At 40.6% G+C, this 25,031-nt stretch overlaps 1 protein-coding gene across 2 annotated transcripts; it reads right to left on the bottom strand.

Annotated features, from left to right (window-relative positions):
* Positions 1-3,986: 3,986 nt before the first annotated feature.
* Positions 3,987-24,905, bottom strand: QTRT2 (queuine tRNA-ribosyltransferase accessory subunit 2). 2 transcript variants are annotated; one of them, XM_083500423.1, is made up of 9 exons: positions 24,839-24,905; positions 22,808-23,021; positions 21,834-21,889; positions 19,753-19,829; positions 16,722-16,931; positions 15,719-15,918; positions 10,314-10,465; positions 8,161-8,278; positions 3,987-5,990 (listed from the first exon to the last, which is right to left on the bottom strand). In XM_083500423.1, exons 2-9 carry the CDS (start codon positions 23,011-23,013, stop codon positions 5,759-5,761), a joined length of 1,251 nt encoding a protein of 416 aa, XP_083356549.1. In that variant the 5' UTR covers positions 23,014-23,021; positions 24,839-24,905; the 3' UTR covers positions 3,987-5,758. The 2 variants fall into 2 exon arrangements, with proteins under 2 accessions (XP_083356549.1, XP_083356550.1); XM_083500424.1 differs by having other exon boundaries at positions 22,808-22,985; positions 24,839-24,890.
* Between the last annotated feature and the right edge of the window lie 126 nt (positions 24,906-25,031).

The following is a 25,031-nucleotide window of genomic DNA, read 5'->3' as shown; positions in this document are numbered from 1 at the left end:
TATTACTGAATTTTAAATATATTTCTTGCAACTTTTAACAACCACAGTGCCCATAATTATTTGGGGGGGATGTTTTTTAAAAAAATGTGTTTAACAGCAGTGTATATGTAGCTTTAGTCTCATGTTCAGCACAGAAAACAGGTACCCAGGAATACATCCCCGGGTATCTGGTACAATGAGACTATTGCTTCAAAATCCATTTTAAACCATTACACACACACACACACAGAGAGAGAGAGAGAGAGAGAGAGAGAGAGAGATTTCCAGTGTGAAAAACCGCAGAATTTGTGGGTTGTGGGTGTGTGTTCCATGGATCTTAATAAACTGATAGCAGCATATTCTGCATCTGGATAACTGTATTGTGTATGACAAGCTAGTTTCCATAATGTAAGGTATAAATGTTTTTTAATGTTATTGGCTTTTTGGCTTATGACTGTTTGCATAGTAAAGATGAGGAAACGCAAACAAAATAATATGTGGTTGATCAAAGTGAAAGATCTTGAAATTTGGGAGGGGTGGGCAATGTAGCTAGTCAACAACTTCAATGAAGCATAATGATTCGACTTCTAAGTCTGGCTCTGGAAAGATACCTTTCAATCACTTATTCCACTTATCCCATAGCCCATTTTTTTAAAATAACCATTTTAGAAATGACCATTCAAGGCAGAGGATGGCTAAACTTTATGAGGATTAATTTCTGTAGCTTCTGACTGAAAAGGGAGCAGACAAGTCAATCAAAATTCACTCTACTTAGAAAAGAGAGAATATTTAAATGCTTAATACCTCTTAAATGTTCTGAAGTTTGAGCTTTTGTGTGTATCAGAAGTATTTTCAAAGCTTTATCATCTTGCCAAAGTAGGAACTTTAATGGCAGATACCTGAAAAATTTCTAGACAGTCCCCAAGGCTTAATTACGAAGGTCTTTAATATAGCAGCTGCTTTATACCCAGTCAGTCTAGATCACTGTTGTGCACTCTGTCAGGCAGTGGCTATCCAGGATTCCAGACTGCGATCTCTCCCAGCCCTACCTGGAGATGCCAGGGATTATTCCCAGGACCTTCTGCATTCAAATCAGATGCTCCACCACTGAGCTATGGCCCTTTTATTTCAAAACTACATACTGCATGGAGAAAATGGACAGATAAGTTTATCTCCCTCTCTCATAATCATGACATTTGGGGTAAGCCCAATCAAGCTGTATGGTGGGATATTCAGGACAGAGAAAAGGAAGTCGTTATTTACGCAGTGTATAAACTATGGAATTAACTTCTTCAAGAGGTAGAGAAGGCCACCAAGTTTCTTTAAAAGGGGATTAGACATATTCATGGGCCTAACAGTCTGTAAGGACTACATTTATTTCACTAGGAAAGCTTTCTGACACAAATCAGGATGGGGGGGGGATACTATAACTAGTGTTGGGTCCCAGGGAAAAATTGGGGATGCTGTTGGTATACCAACAAGCTGGATTCCCTATAGATGCATGGGTCCTGAGTCTGGGAAATGGGTCAGTTGCCTGTTCTGGATAGGGTTGCACTCCTCCTGAATGAATAGATATGCAGCTTGGGGGTGCTTTTTGATCCAGCATTGTAACTGGATGCTCACACATCTTCAGTGTGTAGGAGTGCCTTTTACTAGCTTCAGATGGTATGCCAACAGCTACGACCACACCTGAATAGAGACACCTTGGCAACAGCTGTTCGCGCATTGGTAATCTCTAGACTTGAATTTTGTAATGTACTTTGCATGGAGCGCTGAATGATCTAGAAGCTGCAGCTAGCTTAAAACACCATTGCTAAATTGCTCTCTGGGGAAACTATTGACAACGGAACACCTACGTTGAAAACATTGCACAGGCTACCAATTTGCTACCAAGCTAGGTTCAAGGTTTTAGTGATGTATAAACCATCACATGGTTCCAGATCTGAGAAGCTGCCTCTTTCCCTATATCCCACACCTCTTACTAAGATCTGCAGATGAATTTATGTTGATAATGCCACACGCCTCTGCAGTGAAATATGCTGCTGTTCAAGCATGTATTTTCAGCATGGTGTCACTTGTTCTCTGAAACTCCCTTTAGAAGTGAAGCGAGCCTCATTGTTGTTGTTTTCTACATCTGTTGAAAACCTTCTTTTCCTCCTAAGCATTCCTTTCTAATTTTGTCTATTTTATTTCCGCAGTAAATAGATACTGATGTTTCTAATACTGCTCTATTATCATCAGTTTAATTATTTATATTTTATTTCTATATTCTGCTTGGGTGTTCCTTGATTATAAAGCAGTTTATAAATCTGAAATAAATGATGATGATGATAATAATAATAATAATAATAATAATAATAATAATAAACTGTAGAAGTATTTATAAGCTTTCTTATGGAACACAGCCCACCCAAGGCAATTGGATCAAATACAATGCAGTAACAGCCATAAAACTAAGAACCATAACAGCAATAGAAACAGCCATTAAAAAACATTTTGAAATGCAGGCCCGCTAAAATAATTAAAAATAATGTAACACAACAGCAATATCAAAACTCAGGAACTCTCCCTTCACAGTCAGCTCATAATAAAGGCGTCAATTATTAAAGGCAGTCTAGAAGAGTTGTGTTAGATATCCATTACTATCTTTAATTAGTCTTGACAACACACTAGGCAACACACAGAATATAGAAATCACAGTCCCTGTCTGGCAGGCTTACTCAGATAACTGGAGTTGTGGTATTTACTTTGTGTTTTACAGTCATAAGTTCAATGCCACTGAGTCAAAGGAAGCCGAATCAAAATAATGAGGTCTAGTAATTTGGGAGCATTAGAGAAGGCTGATTTCCCCAATTCATTCTGGTTTGCGGCCTTGCAATTCGCTTTTTAGCCTGTTTTCATGTTGCGCTTTAACGCACCCTGGGACCTTGCAGTGATAAATAAATAAATAAATAATCTTGTGCCCACTGTCAGAATCAGGTAATGAACGTACAATGGGAACACTACAGAATAGCTAGGGAAAGTTTGTTTAAGTATTACTTGCCCTAGGATATCTGTTCCGAGCATAAAGCTTTATGAAATTCAAAGCTCAGAAAGAAACTGTGACAAGCACCCAACAAGTCGACAGTTATCAGAATACATTCTAGCAACTTTTAGCTAGTAACAGCAGAAGTCAGCAGGTGAAGCATTAACACCACCTGTTAATTGAAAGATATAGAGATAGTCTAGGTGAAAGGCTGGTGATGTTTAGCATAGTTTCTAAAGCCCAAGCCATGCTTAGCGGCAGTGTAAGCTTGACATTTTTAATGAATTTTTTTCAAGTGGCCTTGAATGTATACAATGAATGTATGATGCCATCTTATACCCTTAGTCCATTTTGCCCGGTTTGGTCCACCCTCCAAGGTTTCAGGAAGAGGGGCTTTTCCCAGTCCAGATTCTGGAGATCCTTTTAACCAGAAATATGATAAACTGTTACTTGGGATATTTCATATGCCAAGTGTGTGTTCTAAGCATTGAGCCATGATTCCTCCTCCAGCAGGCACAAGGTAATAGCCTCTATGCCATCCTAATCTGATTGCTTGGCAACCCTGCAAATACCACTGAGATCTTGAAAAGTCTGAATTACCTTTTTAAAATGAGAAAGGACAAGTCTGAGCTGAAGTCCTGTAAAAGCCACCTTTTGCACATCTGCTTTAAGCAAACCAGCCATGCATTTCCTTCCTAAATATATAAAGGGCTTTCATGTGTCTCCACAAACATCACTTCATTCTAGGAGAAGGAAGAAAGAAGCGTAGCAAGCTTTATCCATACCAGCTTTAGGAGAGTTGACGAAAAAGGAAAAGCAGCCTGTGAAACACAAAACCATGGTAAACCGTGTACCTTTAAGAATTTGGGGATGGAATATTCAAGAGCCAATTAAATCAGCACACCGATCCACATTCAAAACATCCTGATTCATATAAACAACCCACTGAAAGAAGAGGCTGAATCGATAACGACAAAACTAAAAAAAAAAGTTTTGTTTATTATTAAAAGATTTTGATAGTTGCAGTTAGCAAAAGACAGAAGTTTAGCACCTTCCCCACTTTCCAATTCAACGTGGCAGTGTCCTTTTCTTTAACAGGAATTTATTTATTTATTTGGGTTTTCAGATTAAAACTTTACAGTCAGATATCCAACATACATAAAAACAAGATTCCGCAGAATCTCTTGGACTTCTCTCCTTTGTGGGTACTACTGTTAATAATTTCCTCCTGCATCTTTTATTATAATGATTCAAATATTTTCTCTCTCCATTGCATCCAAAATTCACCATTAAACTACAAGTGATATTCCAATCCTACTAACAATTTTAGCTGCTTACAATCGTCTTTAAGGTAAGTTATAAATTTTCCCCATTCTTTATTAAAATGTTGGTCTTCCTGATTTCTGATTTTTCTGGTCATTTTCATCATTTCAGCATAATCCATCAACTTGATCTGCAATTCTTCTCTGGTCAGCATGGCAGTATCCTTTGTTGGAGACCTAACAATATGTGAGGGATCAGATTCCAATCACCTGCCCTAGAAAATGGTCACCACTGTAAGCTCTGGCAGAGAGAGGGGTGAGGGTCTAGATTCAGTCCTCCCATTATTTCACACAAGCACTTAGTTTTTGCAAAGCTGATTACACTGCTGAGGGAACACACCCTGATCATTCATGCATAGTAGCAGGACCATAGGCAAAGATCTCCAGATAAGACCCCATGTGTTTCAATGCCTATGCTCTTCTATGCAACAGCCTTACCCAGAAGCAATACAAAAATATGTACAAGTGTCTTACTGATGTTTCTCATGAATAATAATAATAATAATAATAATAATAATACGTTTAAATACTCCACTCAATAAAAAAGCACGATTGAACTCAAGAAGATACAGAAGCCCAACATGTGTTGGCACCCATGTCCTCTGTTATCATCAAAGCACTACGACACATTGTGCAGCTACATTAATCAAGGCATGCCCCTTGCCAGCCACAAATCAGGGAGGGAGAATGGAATCTGCAAGAGGAAAATTGTTAAAAGCGTATTAAAAACCATGAAGATAGAACAGCTGTTGTTCTGGGGACTTTTTATCAAAACCATGGAGTGAAACAGACAAGACATAGTGCAGGGTAAGGGTTCTGCACTGTGTAAGTCTATGAAATACTTGTGGGGATTGGTCCCACTTGCAAAACATTACCTGTGTGCCCAGCAAGCCAGAGGTCAAAGAGGTGCAAAGAGTCATTTTTTCTATGTTTCATCTTCTCCCCATAGGCATGTTAAATAAAAGCCCAAATTGGCTGATATTAGCCGGTTATGAGGATGAAGTCAGAGCCCACAATGCAAGCTGACATTTTAAACATGATTCATGTGACAGTTTATATTCTTTTCTTCAGCTCTAGTGCTCTTAGGATTCCTGAGGATTACAGACACAAGTCATGATGATAAACATAATGAATGGGTATCTCTAGAAATGTGATCTCCTTTGTTTTCTGGTTCCTTTAACCCAAAGGTAGTCAAGGTAGTGCCTTGAGGATGTTGTTGGGATGCCAGCTCCCATCAGCATGGTCAGTGGTAGGGATGCTGGAAGTTGTAGTCCAACAACATCAGGCTGTCCTTGCTATAACTGGTTGGCTAATGGGAAAAAGATTCCAGAAGGCTTGGGCTTCAGATGACATGAGATTAATGGTAGCCAAAATATGGAGCTTGTTGCTTCATGGGTTCTTTTCTCTCTGTACTATTTATGGATTTATAGCCTCAAGGTGCTTGCATGCTGACAATCTCTCTCAATCGATCCAACTGGTCTTCCTTCAGAGCATCTCGCACAGAACAGAAGAAACCGAAATAGTGCTGAAAGTTATGCATCATAAGCAGCACACCAGCTAGCAACTCTTTGGTCTCAAGAAGGTGATGAACGTAGGCACGACTATGATTCTGGCAGCAGTAGCACAAGCATCCATTCACTAAAGGGCCAAAGTCATCCTGGTACCTAAGTAAGAAAATGAGCAGATATTAACGCTAAACAAAAATAAAAATAAAGCAACCCTCCCACAATTAAAAAAAAACCCTACACATTGGGCACAATGAGGCAGCCACTAATCACTCATTGTGAGACGCTGTCTGACTGCAAAGCAAAAAGTATTCTATACACAGAGTGCACTGCAAAGAATAAGAGGGCAGATTCTTGTCCCAAGGGGCTAGCAATCGAAAAAGCACCACTATATTCTATGGACACTAAAGATGGAGTTATCACCTGGGTGTCAAAGTATTTTTCTAATACCAGCTAGCAGATGAGTTATCAGGGTGGGTGTAGGGATTCTCAGCTGGAATGCTATGGAGTCTGACAATGAATACTGCCTTGCCCCACCCTAACCTGAAATGTAATGGCTATGGTTTCAATTACTATGGCAGAATGAACTTTCAAGGTGAATGGCAGACTCATCCTTTTCTTCATCAAGATAATGCTGCTATCTATCTGCTCTCCGCATTCCATTACAGGACACAGCAGGAGACACATACGCCACAATAATAAGGCAGAGAGCTACAGAAACACCACCTTGGCAAGAGGCACCCTGGAGCTTTGCTGTCAACAAAAACTTGGAAGCCCAATAATTTCTGGTGTGGGTGGACAGCCAAGAGTGTTCAAGTTCCTTTATGGTTTGATAGTTTTCACCAAATATAAGTTAATCCCTCTAGCCTGTCCCAGGCACAGCATGAAAAATGAAGGCAATCATAATTTCTATTTAATTTTCAAAATGTTGACATTTTCCCTGCACTAAATGGAGCCAGGACGTGCATACAGATGTGGAAAGCATCAAAAGCATTTAGTAACATGTCTGCTAAAAGAGATGTATTTTTTCAACATTTTTTCCAACTCAAGAGGGCGTAAGTTTACTATACAATCATTGGTTTTAGAATGTATACATCCGTGGTATTCTGGATGTTTTCTAACCATTGGCCACCTGTGACATCATGTGCCAATCATGGCTCCCTTAATGCCCGTTCCTAAGTTCTTTGAATATGAGAAAAGGGAGCGAGAGTCAGTTAAGGAAATAAGATTGGTACAAGGGCATGAAGGGGATAGGGGAAATAATCGACAAGGAGCACAAGAGAGTGATGAAAAGCTGAATACCTGGCAAAGAAGGAAAAGGAAAGAATAGAAGGAAGCGGTTAGAAAGTAAAGCAAACTCTGACAAGTTGAAAGATTGGACTCAGAAACTGCTACCCTAACAGCAGGACTGGCAGTTAAGCTAGCCTGTACTGTGGTGCTGATATTTGAGCAGGGTGGGGTAGGACTTGTCCTTTTTGCTGTGTTCGTGGATGAGCAATTTAGGAATTTTATATTACATACTTTTTGTTAATTTCTTAGCTTTTAATTAATTTTATCAGTTTGTATTTTATCTTGTGAAGTTGCTTTGATATGTTTTTATTAAGTGCATAACAAATGATAATGATCTTATCTGATATTGCTGACTTATCCACCCAGGAAACTGTGTAGTAGTAGTAGTAGTAGTAGTAGTAGTAATAATAATAATAATAATAATAATAATAATAATAATAATAATTATTTATTATTTATACCCCGCCCATCTGGCTGGGCTTCCCCAGCCACTCTGGGTGGCTTCCAACAAAATATTAAAATACAGTAATGCATCAAACAATAAAATCTTCCCTAAACAGGGCTGCCTTCAGATGTCTTCTAAAAGTCTGGTAGTAGTTGTTCTCTTTGACATCCGGTGGGAGGGCGTTCCACAGCGGGGTGCCACTACCGAGAAGGCCCTCTGCCTGGTTCCCTGTAACCAGGATTAGTTTGGCGTTTGGACGTTGTGGGGTGGTTATTTATGAATTGTTATAATTGTCCATTTATTGGTTGAGATACAGTAATACTAGCATGTTCGTTTGACGCTTGAGTGATTTCAATCTGCTGCTTCTCATTCCCAATAGCAAAACCTCCGAACAGTGGAATACTTGAGTTACTTAATGCATAAACTTAAATGGACTCAGAACTTTGCCAACAAGAGCATATTTACTTAGAATGAGTCCCACCATGTTCAGTAGGGTTTATTTCCAGGTAAATGCAGAACTTCTCCCTTAAGCAACGAGACAAGTAGTCCACAGCAGAAGCTGACATTTCAAACTAAACTCTTAAACCAACATACCGTTTTTCTTTCAAATTTATTTCAAATGAAGCAATTTCTTGAGCTCTGTGGATTGTTTCATTGTCTGTTTTTTCATCCTCTTTTTTGCTCGTATCTTTTTGCCCTTTCTCTTTTAAGACTGCAATGAAGCACAAAGTATTTCATTAATAAGGTTAAATAAATACTAAAAAATATCCCATCTCAAACACTTCAAGATGACTCTCTCATTAAAACCCACATGGGCATTTAAAATGTTTAAAAGGTAATCATGATATAGTAGAGGTAGTAAAAAAAAAGTGACAAGACTCTAGAGGTAGAAGGGAGCCAACTAATCTGATGGGGACTTGAAGCTCCAATTGCTTTCATTTTAGTTGCTGTTGCTCAGCTGCCTTCCCTTTCCCACTCTTAAATAACCATAAAATTCAATCCTGCCTGAACTGCATTTTGCACACTGTGAAGTCACCAAATTCAATAGCTTGTTTTTATTTGGATGGAGTTCACAAGTGACCTGCATCTGATCCACACTCCACATTTGACCTGACAGCCTGACAGCTTCTTGAAAGAATTTCAATCAGAATGTTTAGACTGTCACAGTAGTGAAGAGAGACTCATAAGGATACCATCTGTAAGTTCTCAGCACACTGAAATGTTCATAAAATCACTGGGGTGGAGAAATGGTCTATGATGCATGTGAAGCCTATTCATCCTTTGGAAATTCTGAAACGAGACTAGGTATTGTTGTGGGTTTATTTCTTTTATAAATAAAAGACTATCTTCTATTTCCAAACAAGTTACCAGGAAGCACAGAGAGACTCTAAAGCTTCTTATTCAATGAGAAAAAGGAGCGGAGTGTTTCCCCTTTGCACCTTTAATTCTATATGACTTGTCATTTTGTAAGTAAGATTTCTGGAAAATGTGATAAAAGATATACTTGTGTGCTCAAAGTTGCCAAAGCATGAAACAAACCCTCAACCCTGAACCCATTAAGAAAGCCATCTGCTGCTCCTTTTTGGGCCTACATTTTCACACTTGCCCTGTCTGTGAAGGACAGCCCTGTTTGAAATCATTTGATTAAGAAAAAGTACAGTCCCTAAATGTCCTTCATAATCCAAGGAACTTCTGTTTTGATGGAAACAAAACAACACAACATCCAAGCAAGTTTAATAACACATGCAACCTTTTAGGGAGGGCAGCACAGGATTCCTTTTGGTGTACCAACATCCCCGTTGCACCAAGGATTCCCTGACTGAGCTGCTTCAGGTTGTGGCGGATGTGCTCCTGGAGACACCTAGTTTGGTTGTCCTAGGGGATTTTAACACCCATGCTGATACAAACTTACTAGGGGCCGCTCGGGACTTTGTGGAAAGCATGGCCTCCAAGGGGCTGTCCCTGAATAAGTTTGGCCCAACTCATAACCATGGACACGCCTTAGACCTGGTGTTTACCTCTACGGATGTTGGTGATCTGACACTAAGTAAAAGCGAAACAAAAGAAGTGCCAGGGTCAGATCACTTCCTGGTGCAACTGGACTTCTCCGTGACCCATCCCCTCTGCAGGGAGGTGGGACCGATTCGGATGGTCCACTCCTGCCACTTAATGGATTCATGGCTTCCAGAAAGTGGTAGGGGATGTTTTATCCCATGTTGATGGCCTTTCAGCTGATTCCCTGGTGGCCCGTTGGAATGCGGAGTTAAACAGGGCTATTTACTGTCTGGGAAACCCAGCCAGATGGGTGGGGTATAAATAAATAAATAAATAAATAATAATAATAATAATAATAATAATAATAATAATAAGCAAGGTGAAGCCGAAAAGAACTCCTTAAAATCATGGTTTGATTTCTTCATTACTAGCTGGATGAGACTGAAGAGAAGAATTACTGTAATTTTCCACTGCAAAACACTAACTATCCTAAGCCTCAGTAACATATATAGACTATAAGGAACGCTATACCTAATAAAAAATAATGGTCTCAACTACAACGTCAAGCTTCATCTGAAAATAGCATTTCTTTTGTTATAACCAGTTTATTGTTTTTCTGGTGTCAAATGAGCTACAGATATAAGGAGGTAATTAATAGTGCAGTACTGTGTATGTCTATTTCTAAGAACTAAAAAAGTAATGCAGCCACTATTCCAGTATTCATACAAAAGAAGACAAATAAAGACAAATACCTGCTGTTTCAGGATCTGGTTTATAATTATAGCTGAAGGACAAAGCACTGCCCCGCTCTGTCACTTGGTAAGGGAAAGAACTCTCAAAAACATCTACGCCTCTCTCAATGCAGTCCAGCACCTCATCTGGCCTGCCAATTCCATGAATCAGTCTGCAGAAGACATAGTGGAAAAGGTTATTTAGTTTATTGGAATCTATTAATTACACACACACACCCCCATTTTACCTTAAAATTCCAAGAGGGTCCCTTTAAAGTAACAAAATTCAGTTACAGTAAACAATAATATTTATAATAAATACAGTCAATTTCAAATAACTAGCTTTTGGGGTACTGAATAAAACACTTTCAAAAAAGGCTGTCAGAACATAAGAAGAGCCTGGCTGCTGGATCAAGCCAAAGGCCCATCTGGCCCAGCATCCTGTTAACACAGTGGACAACTAGATGCTTATAGGAAGCCCAAAAGCAGGAGAAGAGGACAAGGGCACTTTCAGCACCTTGCATGAACAGGCATAGCGCTTCCAAATGCCTGCAGGGTTAGTTCAGTGAATTTCATTAGAGAGCTTCTTCCAAAATCCCTGGAGCCACCTTCAAAAAGCCATTGCCTTGAATTCAATAACAGATGTAGGGAGGCTCAAGAGCGTTACCTCCCTGACATATCTTAATGATGATTTTTATTTATTTATAAAACATTTATAAATGTAGAAATCTCTCAGCGTTCTGCATTAAAACTAAAAGACAAGCACATTCAATAAAATTTCCTAGGCTACATAAAAATGATATAAGACCAAAACGCAACTGTATATCAGAAATAAAACTCAGCAGTGTACAAAGCAAACAATTAAAAATTAAAAGTCAGAATCCAGGTAATTAAGAGTATTCTGGAGTGTGGGTGCTGTCACCAAGAAGTCCTGCTTCTCCAATGCCACCAAGCGATTATCTGCTGGTGGTTGAAAGACCAGCAGGGTTTCTGCATATCTTAAAGATTGGCTCAGTCTGTATCAGGAGAAGCAGTCTGCCTGGTATCCTAGTCCCAAGTTGTTTCAATGGGCTCTAAATGTCAGCAGCAAAACCTTGAATCTGGCTTGATAGCTAATAAGTCTGTATGGAGGCTTTGTCTTTGCAAAATCATCACAGCAGAAAGAAGAAACATGGACAGACCTTTTTAAGCCATGCAAAACCCAAACTGTAATATAAAATATAATAATAATAATAATAATAATAATAATAATAATAATAATAATAATAATAATAGTTTATTATTTATACCCCACCCATCTGGCTGGGTTTCCCCAGCCACTCTGGACGGCTTCCAACAAAATATTAAAATACAATAGTCCTTCAGATATTAAAAGCTTCCCTAAACAGGGCTGCCTTCAGATGTCTTCTAAAAGTCTAGTAGTTGTTTTTCCCTTAGACATCTGGTGGGAGGGCGTTCCATAGTGCAGGTGCCACTACTGAGAAGGCCCTCTGCCTGGTCCCCTGTAACTTCGCTTCTTGTGGTAAGGGAACCACCAGAAGGCCTCAGTGTCCAGGCAGAACGATGGGGGTGGAGAAGCTCCTTCAGGTATACTGGACCTTCAGGTATACTGTATAGGCCTTTATAGGTTGGCAGCAACATCCTGAAAAGAGCAGCTAACAGACTGGCTGAATATGCTAAATTGATTTATTGATATTTTTAATCCACACATTTTTTTAGAAGGGGGCAAGGTACAACATATATTATCTTCCGTTTGCAACACATTCAATATATCAAAAGCACATTTCAAATTAACTTGCACCCCAACAATTCAAAGGTACTTTTTCTTTCGGCAGTCCTTCATTTAATTCAAGACCAGCATTTAAAGTTTACCAAGTCACTTTCCCTAGCAGCACTTGGATTGATAAGAATTATCACGACTACTGTTTATCATTCTGCAGCACCTTTCATAGTCCAAAATGCTTTGCCATTTTTATCTTAATCATTTGAGTTCACATGCTAATACTTGAGCTGTGGGCTAGTATGCTTTCTCTTAGCTCAGGATACAGTTGGTTCTCCCTTTCAGGTGGAGATGGGGAAAACAGTCGCAAAGTGTAAACTTCAATTAGCACATAGCAGTTTGACTGATCTGTGAAATCTGTGAAGATTCTTTTTCACAAGAGCTTTTCATTCAGGGCATATAGCACTGTAGGTGTTCCAATTAAAAAACCGGATTTTATATGAGGCAGTCAGAGGGATACAGTGCACCAGCTTGCTCATTCTTTTTCAGAGTGATACCCATGTCCCCAGGTGTGGTTAATACAGGAATATGCCTGAAAATAGGACTGAAATCTATAACATGTATGGTTTGGGCACTGCTGTTTTCCAGAAGTAATAAAGTCTGCTTTGGCTTTCAGGAAGTCAGTAAGCACTCTGAGATCTGTCAAGATTTATACAGAAATACATGGCTGAAGGATGTTCTCTATAATATAATGGAACAGGGAATTTCTCACCTGGAACTTCAGGTGAAATGAAGACAAAACCAGTATTGTTTCAAATAGTAATACAAATAGTCAAAATTTGATAAGTGAGAATCTAAATTCTGTTCTCCTTCCTTTTCAGCATTAAATCCAATTGGGAGAAAAAGTAAAAACTATTTAAGAGTTCTAAATACCTATAAATATTGGATTCACATTAAGTTTGTTCATATGAGTGGGTTACCTTCTACCCAGTTATAGAGGAAATATAATAAAGAGCTTGCTGGCAGCTCTAGCAACCTGAAAATCATGTTACATCAGAGGAGATACTATTATTTGTTTCACTATTTAGCTGATCTCTCCTGGATACTGAAAATGCTGCAATTTCCCACACATGCTGATTTAAGGGGACGCAGGTGACGTTGTGGGTTAAACCACAGAGCCTAGGGCTTGCTGATCAGCAGGTCGGTGGTTCAAATCCCCGCAATGGGGTGAGCTCCTGTTGCTTGGTCCCAGCTCCTGCCCACCTAGCAGTTCGAAAGCACGTCAAAGTGCAAGTAGATAAATAGGTACTGCTCTGGCGGGAAGGTAAACGCTGTTTCCATGCGCTGCTCTGGTTCGCGAGAAGCGGCTTAGTCAGGGGTCCCTTTACCTTTACCTGAATTTCACATTGATTGATTGCTTTTGCTACAGTTGCCTCATGATCTAGAGCAGGGATGGGGGAAATGTGTATCTCCAGATGTGGTTAGACTCCAACTTCCACCAGCTCAAGTCAGGATAGGCAACAGTCAGGAATAACGGGAGCTGTAGTTCAACAATATCTGGAGGGCCACAAATTTCGCATCCCTGGTTTACAAAACATCATTGTGAGTTTTTGTTTGTGTAAACTGGTCAGCAAACACAAAACACACATTCACTGATCTAAACCAAAAACCATTAAGTTAAAGTCGCTTTAGTTGTGTGTAACCTTAACCCAGTTAGTTTTAGCACTGACTGCAGGGTTGAATCCTTAGGGCTCTCTGTAGTAGGCAGTCCCAAACTATTGTGAAATGGGAGCCAATAGTACTTCTTGGAGTCAAGGGTGCAAGTAAAATACACTTACTTTCCTTTTGGGACTTCTCTGGTTAAATAATATGCTCCCATCCCAAGAAAATATGAATTGCATTTCTGACATTTTGCACACATTCTCCTTCAAGCCATTCAGATCACATGAGCCTTCTTCACCAAAAGTAATTTTTTCCTAAAAGCATTTTGCCATTAGCCAGAGCTATAATATCCCCTTGGGGCTCAAAAATGCAGATGGAGTCACCCATGCTTAATATGCTATTATTAGTAATAGCAATGCTAGACTCCACAAATTCAGCTGGCAGCTTTGTCAAAAACTGGGGAGGTGTAAAAACAGCAGTTTTTCTCTCCCTCAGGAATAATGGCTGTGCTGACAATTGAACAAGTCAATCTAGGTCAATAAATTTAGCAGATGAATAGAAAAATGCACAGTACCATAATAAATTGTCACTTTAGTAATGACTTTTTTGACCAGGCCATAGAAAACTTACAGCATGAGCTGAGTTTATTTTTATGCTCCCTGGAAAGGAAAATGCTATGCATTTAACATAGCTATTATACAAGCAATTAACATTTGAGGTTCCTTAACAACAATCTTTCTAACAGCAATCAAGGTTACTCCCAATTTAAAAACAACTTGATGTCTGTCAAAGTTTGACAGGCAGATTTTCTTCCTCTATCACTCCAGCCATCTCCATTCCAGGCTGAATGCAATAGTGAGAGGGGAGGGCAACTTTTGCAGAGAAAGTTGACGCAGCTGGCAGGTAGGCATGGAAGGAATGTAGGGCTTGGGTAAGAAGAGGTGACAGTTGCTCTCTTTGCCCAGGGACGGAAGCTTCTTGTGAAGCTTCCCACTGATTAGGAGTGACATCACACCTCTGCTGATTCCCCTGCCATTTTGTGCCTTCCACATTGTTTTTCTACTCTTTTAAGGTCCAGTTCTTCCTTCAATACTACTCAAACGCAGCCCTTAAGGAGCAGAAAAATGCGGAACACAGCCACAAAATCTGTCTCCTCTCTTGCAGTATTTTGCCAGTAATTTATGAACTTTTTTTTAATCTCATTTGAAAGCTCTGCCTGTTTTCCAGTGCTGAAAACAGTTATCTCCCAATGGAAGAAAGAAGTTTATTAAAAGAATATACTGCCAAGGGATAGTTTTTGCATTTTTAATGATCCTGATAAGCTCTTGGGGTGATTTTCTTCCACAGCCAGCGGAGATAACAAAGTCGGTAGTACTCTGCTATAGCAATTCCCAATTGCACTGAAATGCTGATCTCCAAACCACAGGCAAACACAAAGCAACACTCCTCCACTTGCTTATTTTGAAAGCTTGAAACAAGACCACCAGAAAAAAGACAGAAATTGTTCATTAGCAGTGGGGAGAGGTGCCCAAACTTCCTGCCATGAGACACTGAAAAGGGACACAATGTCTCTTGAATCATGATGAATTGTAGCCTAAATTTATGTCAATTGCCAATTCCCCTCCGGCACTCAGAATTCCTCTCTCTGAAATATGCTAATTTCTATCTGCCTGCAAACCCCCTTTTGGCTCAGCTGTGACTTTATCTGCCTCACACCTGATATCAAAGGTTTCGATTTCCACTCTTTAAAATCAATATTCATGGTTGTTGCAATAATCTTACATAAACCGTTTTGTGAGATCCACCCAAAAAGTGGTACATAAACAAAAGATAACATGTACATCATAAGGTTCAGTGCAGGTAGCGACGCCTGGAAGGCCTGATTAGATTCATGGCCTGAAGTGCCCCACCCTTCCCATAATTTATGAAAAATTCATTTTCAACAGCAAATAAAAACAGTTGTGGTCTGGAGATATAATCAGCCAGGAACTTTCCAAGTATCTGCATTATGCAGCTTTTGATCAAATTTACACTGTGGTCTCACCTGGGTTTATCTTCCGGTAACTCTGCTGTAACCACGGACAAGAGTTCCAGTTTGGTCTTCCAGGCCATGGAATTTCCTTGGAAGCCATCCAGCAAGAAGCCAGCTACCGGTCTCTTGGCAGTCTCTTTAGCAGATCGGAGCCTCTCTTCCAACACATCTCCACCTTCAACAACTCCAATTATCAAGCTCTGTTGCAATTCCTAGTTTGGAAGGAAGTTATAAATGTAAGATAAATACACCCTTTGGCTGGAGAAGGTAAGTTAAGCCTGCAATCCTAACCCCTACTTGCCTGGAGGAAGCCCCACTAAATTCAACAGGAGTCCGTTCTGAATGGACATGGTTAGGATTACACAACTGACTACCCTGTTGCACCAGCCTTATTTGGGGCAGATACCAAAAAGAAAGAAAAAAGCCAGTGTGAAGTATAAGGGTTAAATGAATGAACTGGGACACAGTAAAAAATAATTACCATATCACTGTCCTTGTCCTTCCCCCCTTATCTTGACATCAGTTAACTTCATGGTACTTAAATGAGAGTTAAGTACACATAATGTAATAGCCTGAGACTCTGTTCCCAATATTTTAAGGCTGATTCTCCACCCTAGATTGGTACTTTTAAAGAAAAAGTCAATACTGGCTGTGGCAGATTGGTTTCCTACTGCCAAGGAACCATAGAGCTCCTGGCTACCACTACCTTATGAAGAACTATCAGAATAATAAAAGAACTTTTCACACTTGTTTTTTCCAACATAAGAGAAAAGCTCATTCCCCCGCTCCCAGTTAAGTAAAGGCCTAAATGGCAGAGCAAATATCATTTTTGGGAAGCAGTTCTACACACTAGTGCCTCAATGTATTCACTAGAGCAGGGGAGAACCTTTTTGACTATTCTGTCAATAAATATCAGACTTCAGAACTGCTCTAGCTATTTTGACAATATACCGTATGCTCCAAACCTCCCATGTTGTGGGAGACTTGAAATGGTTCAAAAAGATTTAGCTCTTACTGGAGATTTATCTTGCAACTGGAGGCACTCATCCAAAAAGGACAGGGATCGATCCACAGACTTCTTGGCCCTCTTCTTAGATATTCCTTCTCCAACCGTGTCTCCATCTGATAGACACTGGAACCAGTCTGGCTGAATAACGCGTTGGAGGGCCATGAAATTTGATGGTGTCATTTCTATCCGCCCTCCACTTCCCCATATAGAAACTGACTGTCAAAGACAAGCAAACAGAGAGAGTTTAAACAGGGAGATTAGGAGATAATCAGTGAGTGACAAAGATCTTGCTAATGGAACCATCTTCTCATGCACTTGGAAACTCAAGGCAAAACTGCACTTTATAAAGAACATTGATTGCTGTTAAGAATGGAAGTACCTCAAAGTCAAGTTTCTATTTCCTTTATGCTTAGTTCAAACTGCCCCATACCCTGACTTCAATATGTTCATTACTCGTTCCTGCCAGCAACAGCCAATGATGTGAAGCACAAGTAGAGAAATGCGCATTTTAATGACAGCACGACAAATGAACAGCTGAACCTAGACGCTTACAAAGAGAATGGAGCGGAACTAAGCCAAGAGCTGCTGTTTTTGGTGGTAGCTTCACATTCTCTGCATAGATGTCAACCGTCCCTTATTTGGCGGGAAACTCCCTTATCCCAGCACCGTGTCCCGCTTCTGTCCCTTATTGATGATGTCCCTTAATTTTCCTGGGTTTCATGCTCGCCTGGCTCGGGAGGGAAGCAGCGGCTTGGGGTCCTCCGCCGTGAGTGAGAGAGCGCGCATGAGCTGCCACGTCTCCGTCTCTCCTTTCCCCCACTCAGGGGCACATTGTGAGGAGCCGGGTAAGCAAAATCCCTTATTTTGGCTGCTGGTCCCTTATTTTCGAGGCTGCTGGTCCCTTATTTTCAAATCTGCAAGTTGACAGCTATGATTCTCTGTAAAGTGTCATTCCAACTTCTAAACTATGATCAGCAGATTTATCATCTGAAGGATGAGCATGTGATGCCTGTATCAAGTAATAACTTCCAAATGGAAAGAACTGTCAGTAGCAACACACCAAAGGCACTTTTTTCAGCTCACATAACATAGTGGTCTGGACCTTAAGTTCTCACTCTATGAACAGAAGGTGCATTCCATGGGCACAACTGTCCCGTCATAATAGAATTTCCTTTTCTTGCACCCCTCCACATGGAGGTAGTGCACATCCAGCTGCCATAAGTTATGTCTATATACTTGTGTGAATCAGCCTCTGAGATCTGCTCTAAACTCACCAACAGAATTATAAAACTAATAAAATTAACATTAGAAAGATGTGATAAGATGTAATGCCAAAATGTAGGTCTCAAAGGTGCACAGAGGAGGAATTATTCACCCAACATTTTGAAATATGGACTCTTCCCCACAGTAAAGAGATTTAGTTATTTGAAAAGATAACCCAAACTATCTTCCAGTTTGTTTGAGTGACTAAGGCTGCAAACCTATATACACTTACACTGAACATCTTCTAAATTTCTACTTTCTCCCATCTTGATGACTTGACTGTCTGTGATCTTTATTCCTCTAGCTCTAGCAACAGAAGGTCTCATTCTCCCTCAAAGGACTCGTCCTTTGTCCCTTGCTACTCCATATACTTGGAACTACCACCTAGAACACCTCCCTTACTTCCCTCAAATCTCTCCTCAAAACCCATATTTTCCAAAAAAAACCAACCCTTCAGCACATCTCCCAGTTTCCATGCCCTTCTGTAACTGAGCCTAAATTTGTTTAACTGGCTCAATAACACACTGCTTTCCTGTTGACCCCTAACTCCACACCCTCCCTGTGTTGAATAACAACATAAATTGCAAGCTCTTTGGGGCGAGGACTTGTATTCTATAGAGCGCCATACAAACTGATAGTGCTATTTGATAATAATATGCTGTATTGCAGCAGCAGCATTTAACCTTGTATTCTGACCCAGTGTTGGTGTTATTATGGATGATTATTCAATCACTGGGCCTCCCTGGTATCACGTAGACCCAAAAGGTTGAGTTATTAAAGCTGCCATCACTCAGGACATATTGCAAACCAAAGTCATCTGAAGATAATTAAATGCAGTGAATGCAGACTAGCAGTTGTACTGAGCAAGAGTTTACTGCTTTAGATGCATTTGCTGATTCTTAATTTCCAAATTAAGAGAGACACTCAATTAATTTAGGCTTTGAGACATCTGTTGAACAGATCAACAAGCATCTGCTCTCTTGGGCAATTACTCCAGCAATTACAAACTTTTCCATACAGGGAAAAAGAAAGTTATGTTTCTGTGTTCACAACATCCTTCCAAAATCAGAATGCACTATATAGGCACGGGGAGTAGATTTGTACATTATATATAGAACGAGCACAATTCAAAGTGTTGGTGTTGACCTTTAAAGCCCTAAACGGCCTCGGCCCAGTATACCTGAAGGAGCGTCTCCACCCCCATCGTTCTGCCCGGACGCTGAGGTCCAGCGCCGAGGGTCTTCTGGCGGTTCCATCATTGCAAGAAGCAAAGCTACAGGGAACCATAATTCCTTGCCAAAAATAAAGCAAAATAAAAATTCTGAAACTGCCTCCCCCAACCTGCAAATATTCTACAGCTGTCACTACTCCCAAACAGTTCAATTGTAAGCATGTTTACTCAGAAGTAAGTCCCACTAAATTCAGTGAGATTTACTCCCAAGTGAAGTGCATATTGGATTGCAGCATGAAAATGCTAGAAGGAAAGATTGGAGCTGGCAGCCCAAGCGCCTCACTGCATTTGGCTCATTTGGGAAGCCACAATGGCTATGTTCTGCCTCCACTGTCTAATGCACTATGTCTCTGAATACCAATTGCTGAGAATCACAGGTGGGCAGAATGTTGTTGTGCTCATGTCCAGCTTTGGGGTTTCCCATAAGTATCTGGTTTGCCACTGTGAGATGCTGAACTAAATGGGCCACTGGCTTGATCCAGCAAGCTCTTGTTATGCTCATTTAAGTACTGAAATGTCAGAAAGTTCTTGTGTCTACCATACCTTGCAGTTGTTGTAACCAGGTGGGGAGCAGATTACTGGGTCATGGAGGGAACAGTATAGCACTGAATCTGGCATGCCTATGTATGGTTAAAAAAAATAATTACCTTTTAATATACAAACTATGAAACCTGCACTGATAACTTTTGAATACTGTACATTGCTTATAAGCAACTGTGAGTGTATATAACTTATCATTTCTGAATAGAAAAACAACAGACAATTCATTTCCCCAGATACTATAATATTCTCCTGACCAGCTCTGTTCACCTTCCAGGAGAGAAAGGGAGGGGAAGTGGCAGCTACAAAAGCTCAACTTCATAGTGGCATGTAGGCTCTGGATTTTGATTTGATTAATGCTCCTTGCAGTTAATACTGTGCTGACAAAATGACAGCTGACTTGCTCATCTTCTACGCAAATATTCTCAGGGGACCTGACTCTTGAGCCTCCTTGGCGATAAAACCACCCCCAGCCCAGAACAGAGCTTTAAAGGATAACAAACATAAAAATAAACGAGTGAAATGCTGCAACAAGAAAAGAGTGAAAGCTAAAGTACGGCCTCAAAGTGTAGCTCATTTATTGCTTTCAGCGGTGATGTCAGGGCAGGGCTTTGGTGCAGCAGTCCAGATCCCAGCTCAAAAGAACAAGTATGAAGGCCCCCAAACACAGTGGGGCTGGCCTACATTTTGATGTAAATAAAGCTATGCATGTTGCCATCTAAAGAGGGGAAGGGGATAAGCTCATTAAGCCCAGAATCTAAAGATACCTAAGTGCACCACTGATTGCTTTCAAACATTTTTAATATAACAATGAGCAGAGTTTACCAGAACTTTCTGAGAGAGGTCCTTCTGGGTAAAGATCCTTCCTGAAGTGTAGGGCAGTTAAGATTCCCAGCTTAACTGCAATTCTGTGAGGCTTTGCTACCTAACTTTAATGCCTTACAAAACACTCCTGGGCTTTCTATCGAATTAAATATATGCTAAAGGTAGATCAGTGATCAACATGCTGCATAAGGTATTATTAAACAGCTTTAAAAATCATTTTAAAAGTCTTAGACATTCTACAAAAAGAAAGTCAGGGATTTTATCCTTGTAGTTGACTAAAGATATGATGGCAGCGCATTCAAAACTCCCCCAGATACACAATGTTTTCATATCCCATGACTACTAAACTGATCTTATTAATTCAATCTGAGTTATGATTCTGAGAAACCTTTTGGTGTATATAGTGCTTAAAAATCTATTTCATAGTGTCCTCACTTCTTGGCAGGTTGACCAGTTGCAGTGGCCAAAATATAGAAAATCAGTTGACCAATGTGTGAACACATAAACAAACAATAGCAAACTGGGTTTGCACTCATGTGCAACACTGATTCTGCCTGCAATAAGCTCCTTATACAAACATATAGGTATAATTTATGAGCATCAATATCGTGGAATATAAAGGCACAGTGCAATCTAGTCTCTGCTTGTCAGTGGCTTACAGGACTATTATGCCTTAATCCAGGGGTTGCCAAACTTTTTGGATTAGTGAGCACATTTGGAATTTTGAGAAAGTGCCATGCATGCCAGTCACAAAATGGCTGTTGTGGGGGTGGGCCATAACATATCTGCCATTATCGAAAAGTGCAAAAAAAAAGAGCTAGGGCCACGAAATGGTAAAAGCATGCCCTCTCCAACAGCTGTCCCACCAATGGGGAAAAGGCACATACATCAACCATCACCATGGTTTGCTCATAGAGAGATCTTTGCACATCTCCTTTATTCAAAACAGGTGAGTAGGTGTCCAATGAAATGTGGGCATGTTTAACACGGCATGCCCAATGTAGGAAAGGTTGAGCCAGTGCAAACAGGAACTGAGCAGGCACACCAGTCTTTGTGCATTGTGGATTTATGAGGGGATATTTACTAAAACCTTTCATGAGTGCCATACTGGGGGGCACACTGCCATTTGTACATGCTGCGTTGGTGATCCTTGCCTAAATCAAATACATTCCATCCAACTTCAAATACAATTTCCAATACTGTACTGCATATTACATTCCATCTTCCAGCGTCCCACTGTATTACGGTAATCCTATTACCTATGAACTTTCCAGTTCCTTCTTTATATTCTGCCAAGACCTCATGAAGTTCTACCCTGCAACCAAACAGAGAAACAAATTAGACCATTGGGGAAAACCCTTTTCAGTCCTGTGGATAAATCATTTTTAGAATTCTATGTCTGAAGTAAAGTTTTGCTTTAAATGTCTATATAAGGGAACTCACACTACTGAATATAAAATGTTAACTGCATATAAACTGTCTATACAAGATATCCACAAAACACCAGCAGGTGACTGACTGTTTAACTGTTACATCACATTGTCTTAAATCAGAGGCTGCTCTGGAAATGAGGTTTTCTCTTTATATATAGAAACGGGATTGAAAAATGGTAGGATTCGACTGGTCAAGTCAGTGGACATTCTTTCTCATTTCATTTAACCAAAGTAGCGGCCTGACTGGGAGGAAGGGAGAAAATTCCACTCAGTGATTGACTGGATAGATGCCTTAGTTGCAAATAAAAGGGCAGTCTCAAGCCACAGTCAAGGCCAGAAAGTGGATCAGAAGTTGATTAGCTATTCAGCAAGTTGACTCATACAGGGTCACAGCGAATAAGCTTCCTGCTGTCAGGTAGTTTGAGGTGATACATAATCAGCTTTTAAGTGACCAATAACTGGTCATGCAATATTGCCCAAAGACTTAAAAGTCATTGTGTCATTCATGTCTGAGGTTGCAATCCTAAACACACACTTATCTATAGAGTCCTAGAGAGTTCAATGTTTACTACAGCTTAGATATGTACAAGATTGCCCTGCTGGAATCCGATTCTATCACATCTGCAAGGACAAAAAACAACATTATGCAATCAAAGATACACTACAAAAAAACATGATCTAGTGATGCATAGTCTGCCTTGGGCCTCATATAGCTGGACGAGCACAATTTAAGGTGCTGTTTTACACATAAAGACCTAAATGACATGGATCCAAATTTACCAGAAGAAAAATGCACTCACAACGCTGGAAGTGGAAGTTGTATAACTACAGGAATATCTTGGACCAACTGTAGATTGTCACGTGTCAGGTGTGGTGCTGATCCCATTTTGGTGTAAAGCAGACAACCTGGAATCTCCATAGATTGAATCCCTTTCCTGCCAAGATTTGTCAGCGTGCCAAGACGACAGCCACCAACTACTTTGGAGAGGCAAAATTTCATCTTCATTAACACGACTGAAAAAGAGTAGCAAATTCACACAGCCATATTTATCATGCAATACTTGCAACTATGTGCAGGGATAGTTCAATAATAAAGAACATGCTTTGCATGCAAAAAGTCCCAACATCTCCTGATAGGACTTGGGGGAAAAACCCTGTTTGAAACATTTGAGGGCAGCTGCCAGTCACTGCAGTGACAATCTTGAACTAGATAGATAAGTGGTCTGAGTAGGTATAAAGTATCTTTTTATTTCCCTAATTATCTAATTTTCACAATATCCATTTGGAAACTATTTGAACATCTAAATTCCTCCTTTGTAAAAACAGTAGTCATATTAAACTACTATGGCATAAAGACAAAGATATTATCACTAGGAAATCCTTCTGAGTAACAGAAACTGAAATAAATGAGAAGTGTGCAAGAACACAAAATTGCATCTTAGAATGTTTGTTGTGAGATTCATTTTTCAAGCAAGAACCTACTTCATTTACTAAGGGCGAAGATGTTGACTAAGGGGTTAAGATGTATTATTTTGGTAGTGGACTGTGCTAAGGTTGATGTAAAAGGCCCACAACATGTTGCTGAACTTCAGCTCCCATCAGTCCCAACCAGTCCTTGTCAGTGATGGGAGCTGCAGTCCAACATCACCTGAAAGGCCACAAATAATAAACTGAAATAAACTATGGAGCACAAATATCCCTAAAGTGAGATCTGCGAGTTCCCACTTTGAATATTACATTAGCATTTCAAAGCACAAGTTATTCATATTTCGAGTTCAGTGGTAGCCAATGTGGTGCCCTCCGTTTTTGGGAGCTACAATCCCCATCATACTCAGCCAACATGGCCAATGGTTAGGCATGATAGGAGTTTTAGTCCAAAAATTTGGCTAACCCTGAACTACCTCCTAGGGCCGATGTCGTTGGGAGATTCATGGCTAATCTCTCATTGTAATTTTCTGCTTCTAGAAGCAGATGTGAGGGTGGGAGGGGAAAAGAGAGAGAGATGGATTAGGGCTATGGCACAGGAAGGAGTCCAACCATTTCCCTCATACTACAGCCCCAGTTCAAAGTTGCCTGTGGACATATTAACCACAGAGATGGGGGAACATTACAAGCTTTTCTTTCTGTTATAGCAGCATTTATCTTCTTTTGATGACCTAAAGTTTTAGCTATTATGAAAAGGGAGGGGCATCTTCCTGTCCACTTTATCTACATCAAACATTATTTTATGCACCTCTGTCTCCCCTATAACCTTTTCTTTTAAAAAGCCCTCAACACACACAGGATAGTCAGAAGCTTGCTGTAGTGCTTTAAGTGAAGGAAACACATAAGATCTCCGTGGTCGCATTGATTACTAGAAAAACTGCCTTTTCTTCATCTCCAAGTCCAGGAAGCAGCTGCTGCCACGTTCCGCGTGGTTCATATATTAATGTATACAGTAGAAAACATGCCACGTAAATGGATGGCACTTGTTAGGTGTCCACGAAGTAATAATAGCAGAGTATTCAAAATGCAACATCAACACCGGCAGAATCCCAGACTCGCCTGCTTCAGGCAGTAGGGGAGGACGCTCCTCCAAATAAAAAGGTCTCCTTGCGTGTAGGAAACCAGCCCTTCGGCTGAGCGCAGCTTTCTTCTCCCCGAGGCGCCCGTTTAATCCCCCACGAGGTGGAAGAGCCCCACACATTTAACGCCCACCACGCAACGAAATGAAGCGGCTTGCAGTCCAGGACGGTACCCGCCGCCCTTATCCCAATTTAAATGAAACCAGAGGAGCTGCACCCGCTGGGCCACAAGCGCTTCACTGTCGCGCGCGAGCTCCCACTCGGTACCTCAGCTTAACTCCACGCGCCGGCCACTCGCTTCCGCCGCGGTCCTTCGCGCCCGGCTCACCAATCAAAGCGGGCTTTCGTCATCGCGAGGCGCCGGTTCTTGGGGAGGGTCCAGGAGCTGCGCCGCTGTTGCCATGGCGAAGCTGAAGGACGCCGCGCTCTGGTCGCGTGCGGCAACCTGGGTCTCGTAGTT

The sequence above is a fragment of the Podarcis liolepis genome, assembly GCF_965112155.1.
Source record: "Podarcis liolepis genome assembly, chromosome: 4".
NCBI lineage: Eukaryota > Metazoa > Chordata > Lepidosauria > Squamata > Lacertidae > Podarcis > Podarcis liolepis.
Note: the sequence above shows the minus strand (reverse complement) of the source record. Positions and strands in the feature narration are given on the sequence as shown.

Bases quoted from the DNA above. Each gene is read 5' to 3' on its own strand.
- QTRT2 (XM_083500423.1), bottom strand. From the start codon at position 23,013: ATGAAGATGAAATTTTGCCTCTCCAAAGTAGTTGGTGGCTGTCGTCTT. The intron at 21,890-22,807 runs GTGAGTGCATTT...GTTTGGTTGCAG, and splicing joins CAACTTCCACTTCCAGCGTT to GGTAGAACTTCATGAGGTCT. The intron at 15,919-16,721 runs GTAAGAGCTAAA...CTTCCAAACTAG, and splicing joins AGTTGCAAGATAAATCTCCA to GAATTGCAACAGAGCTTGAT.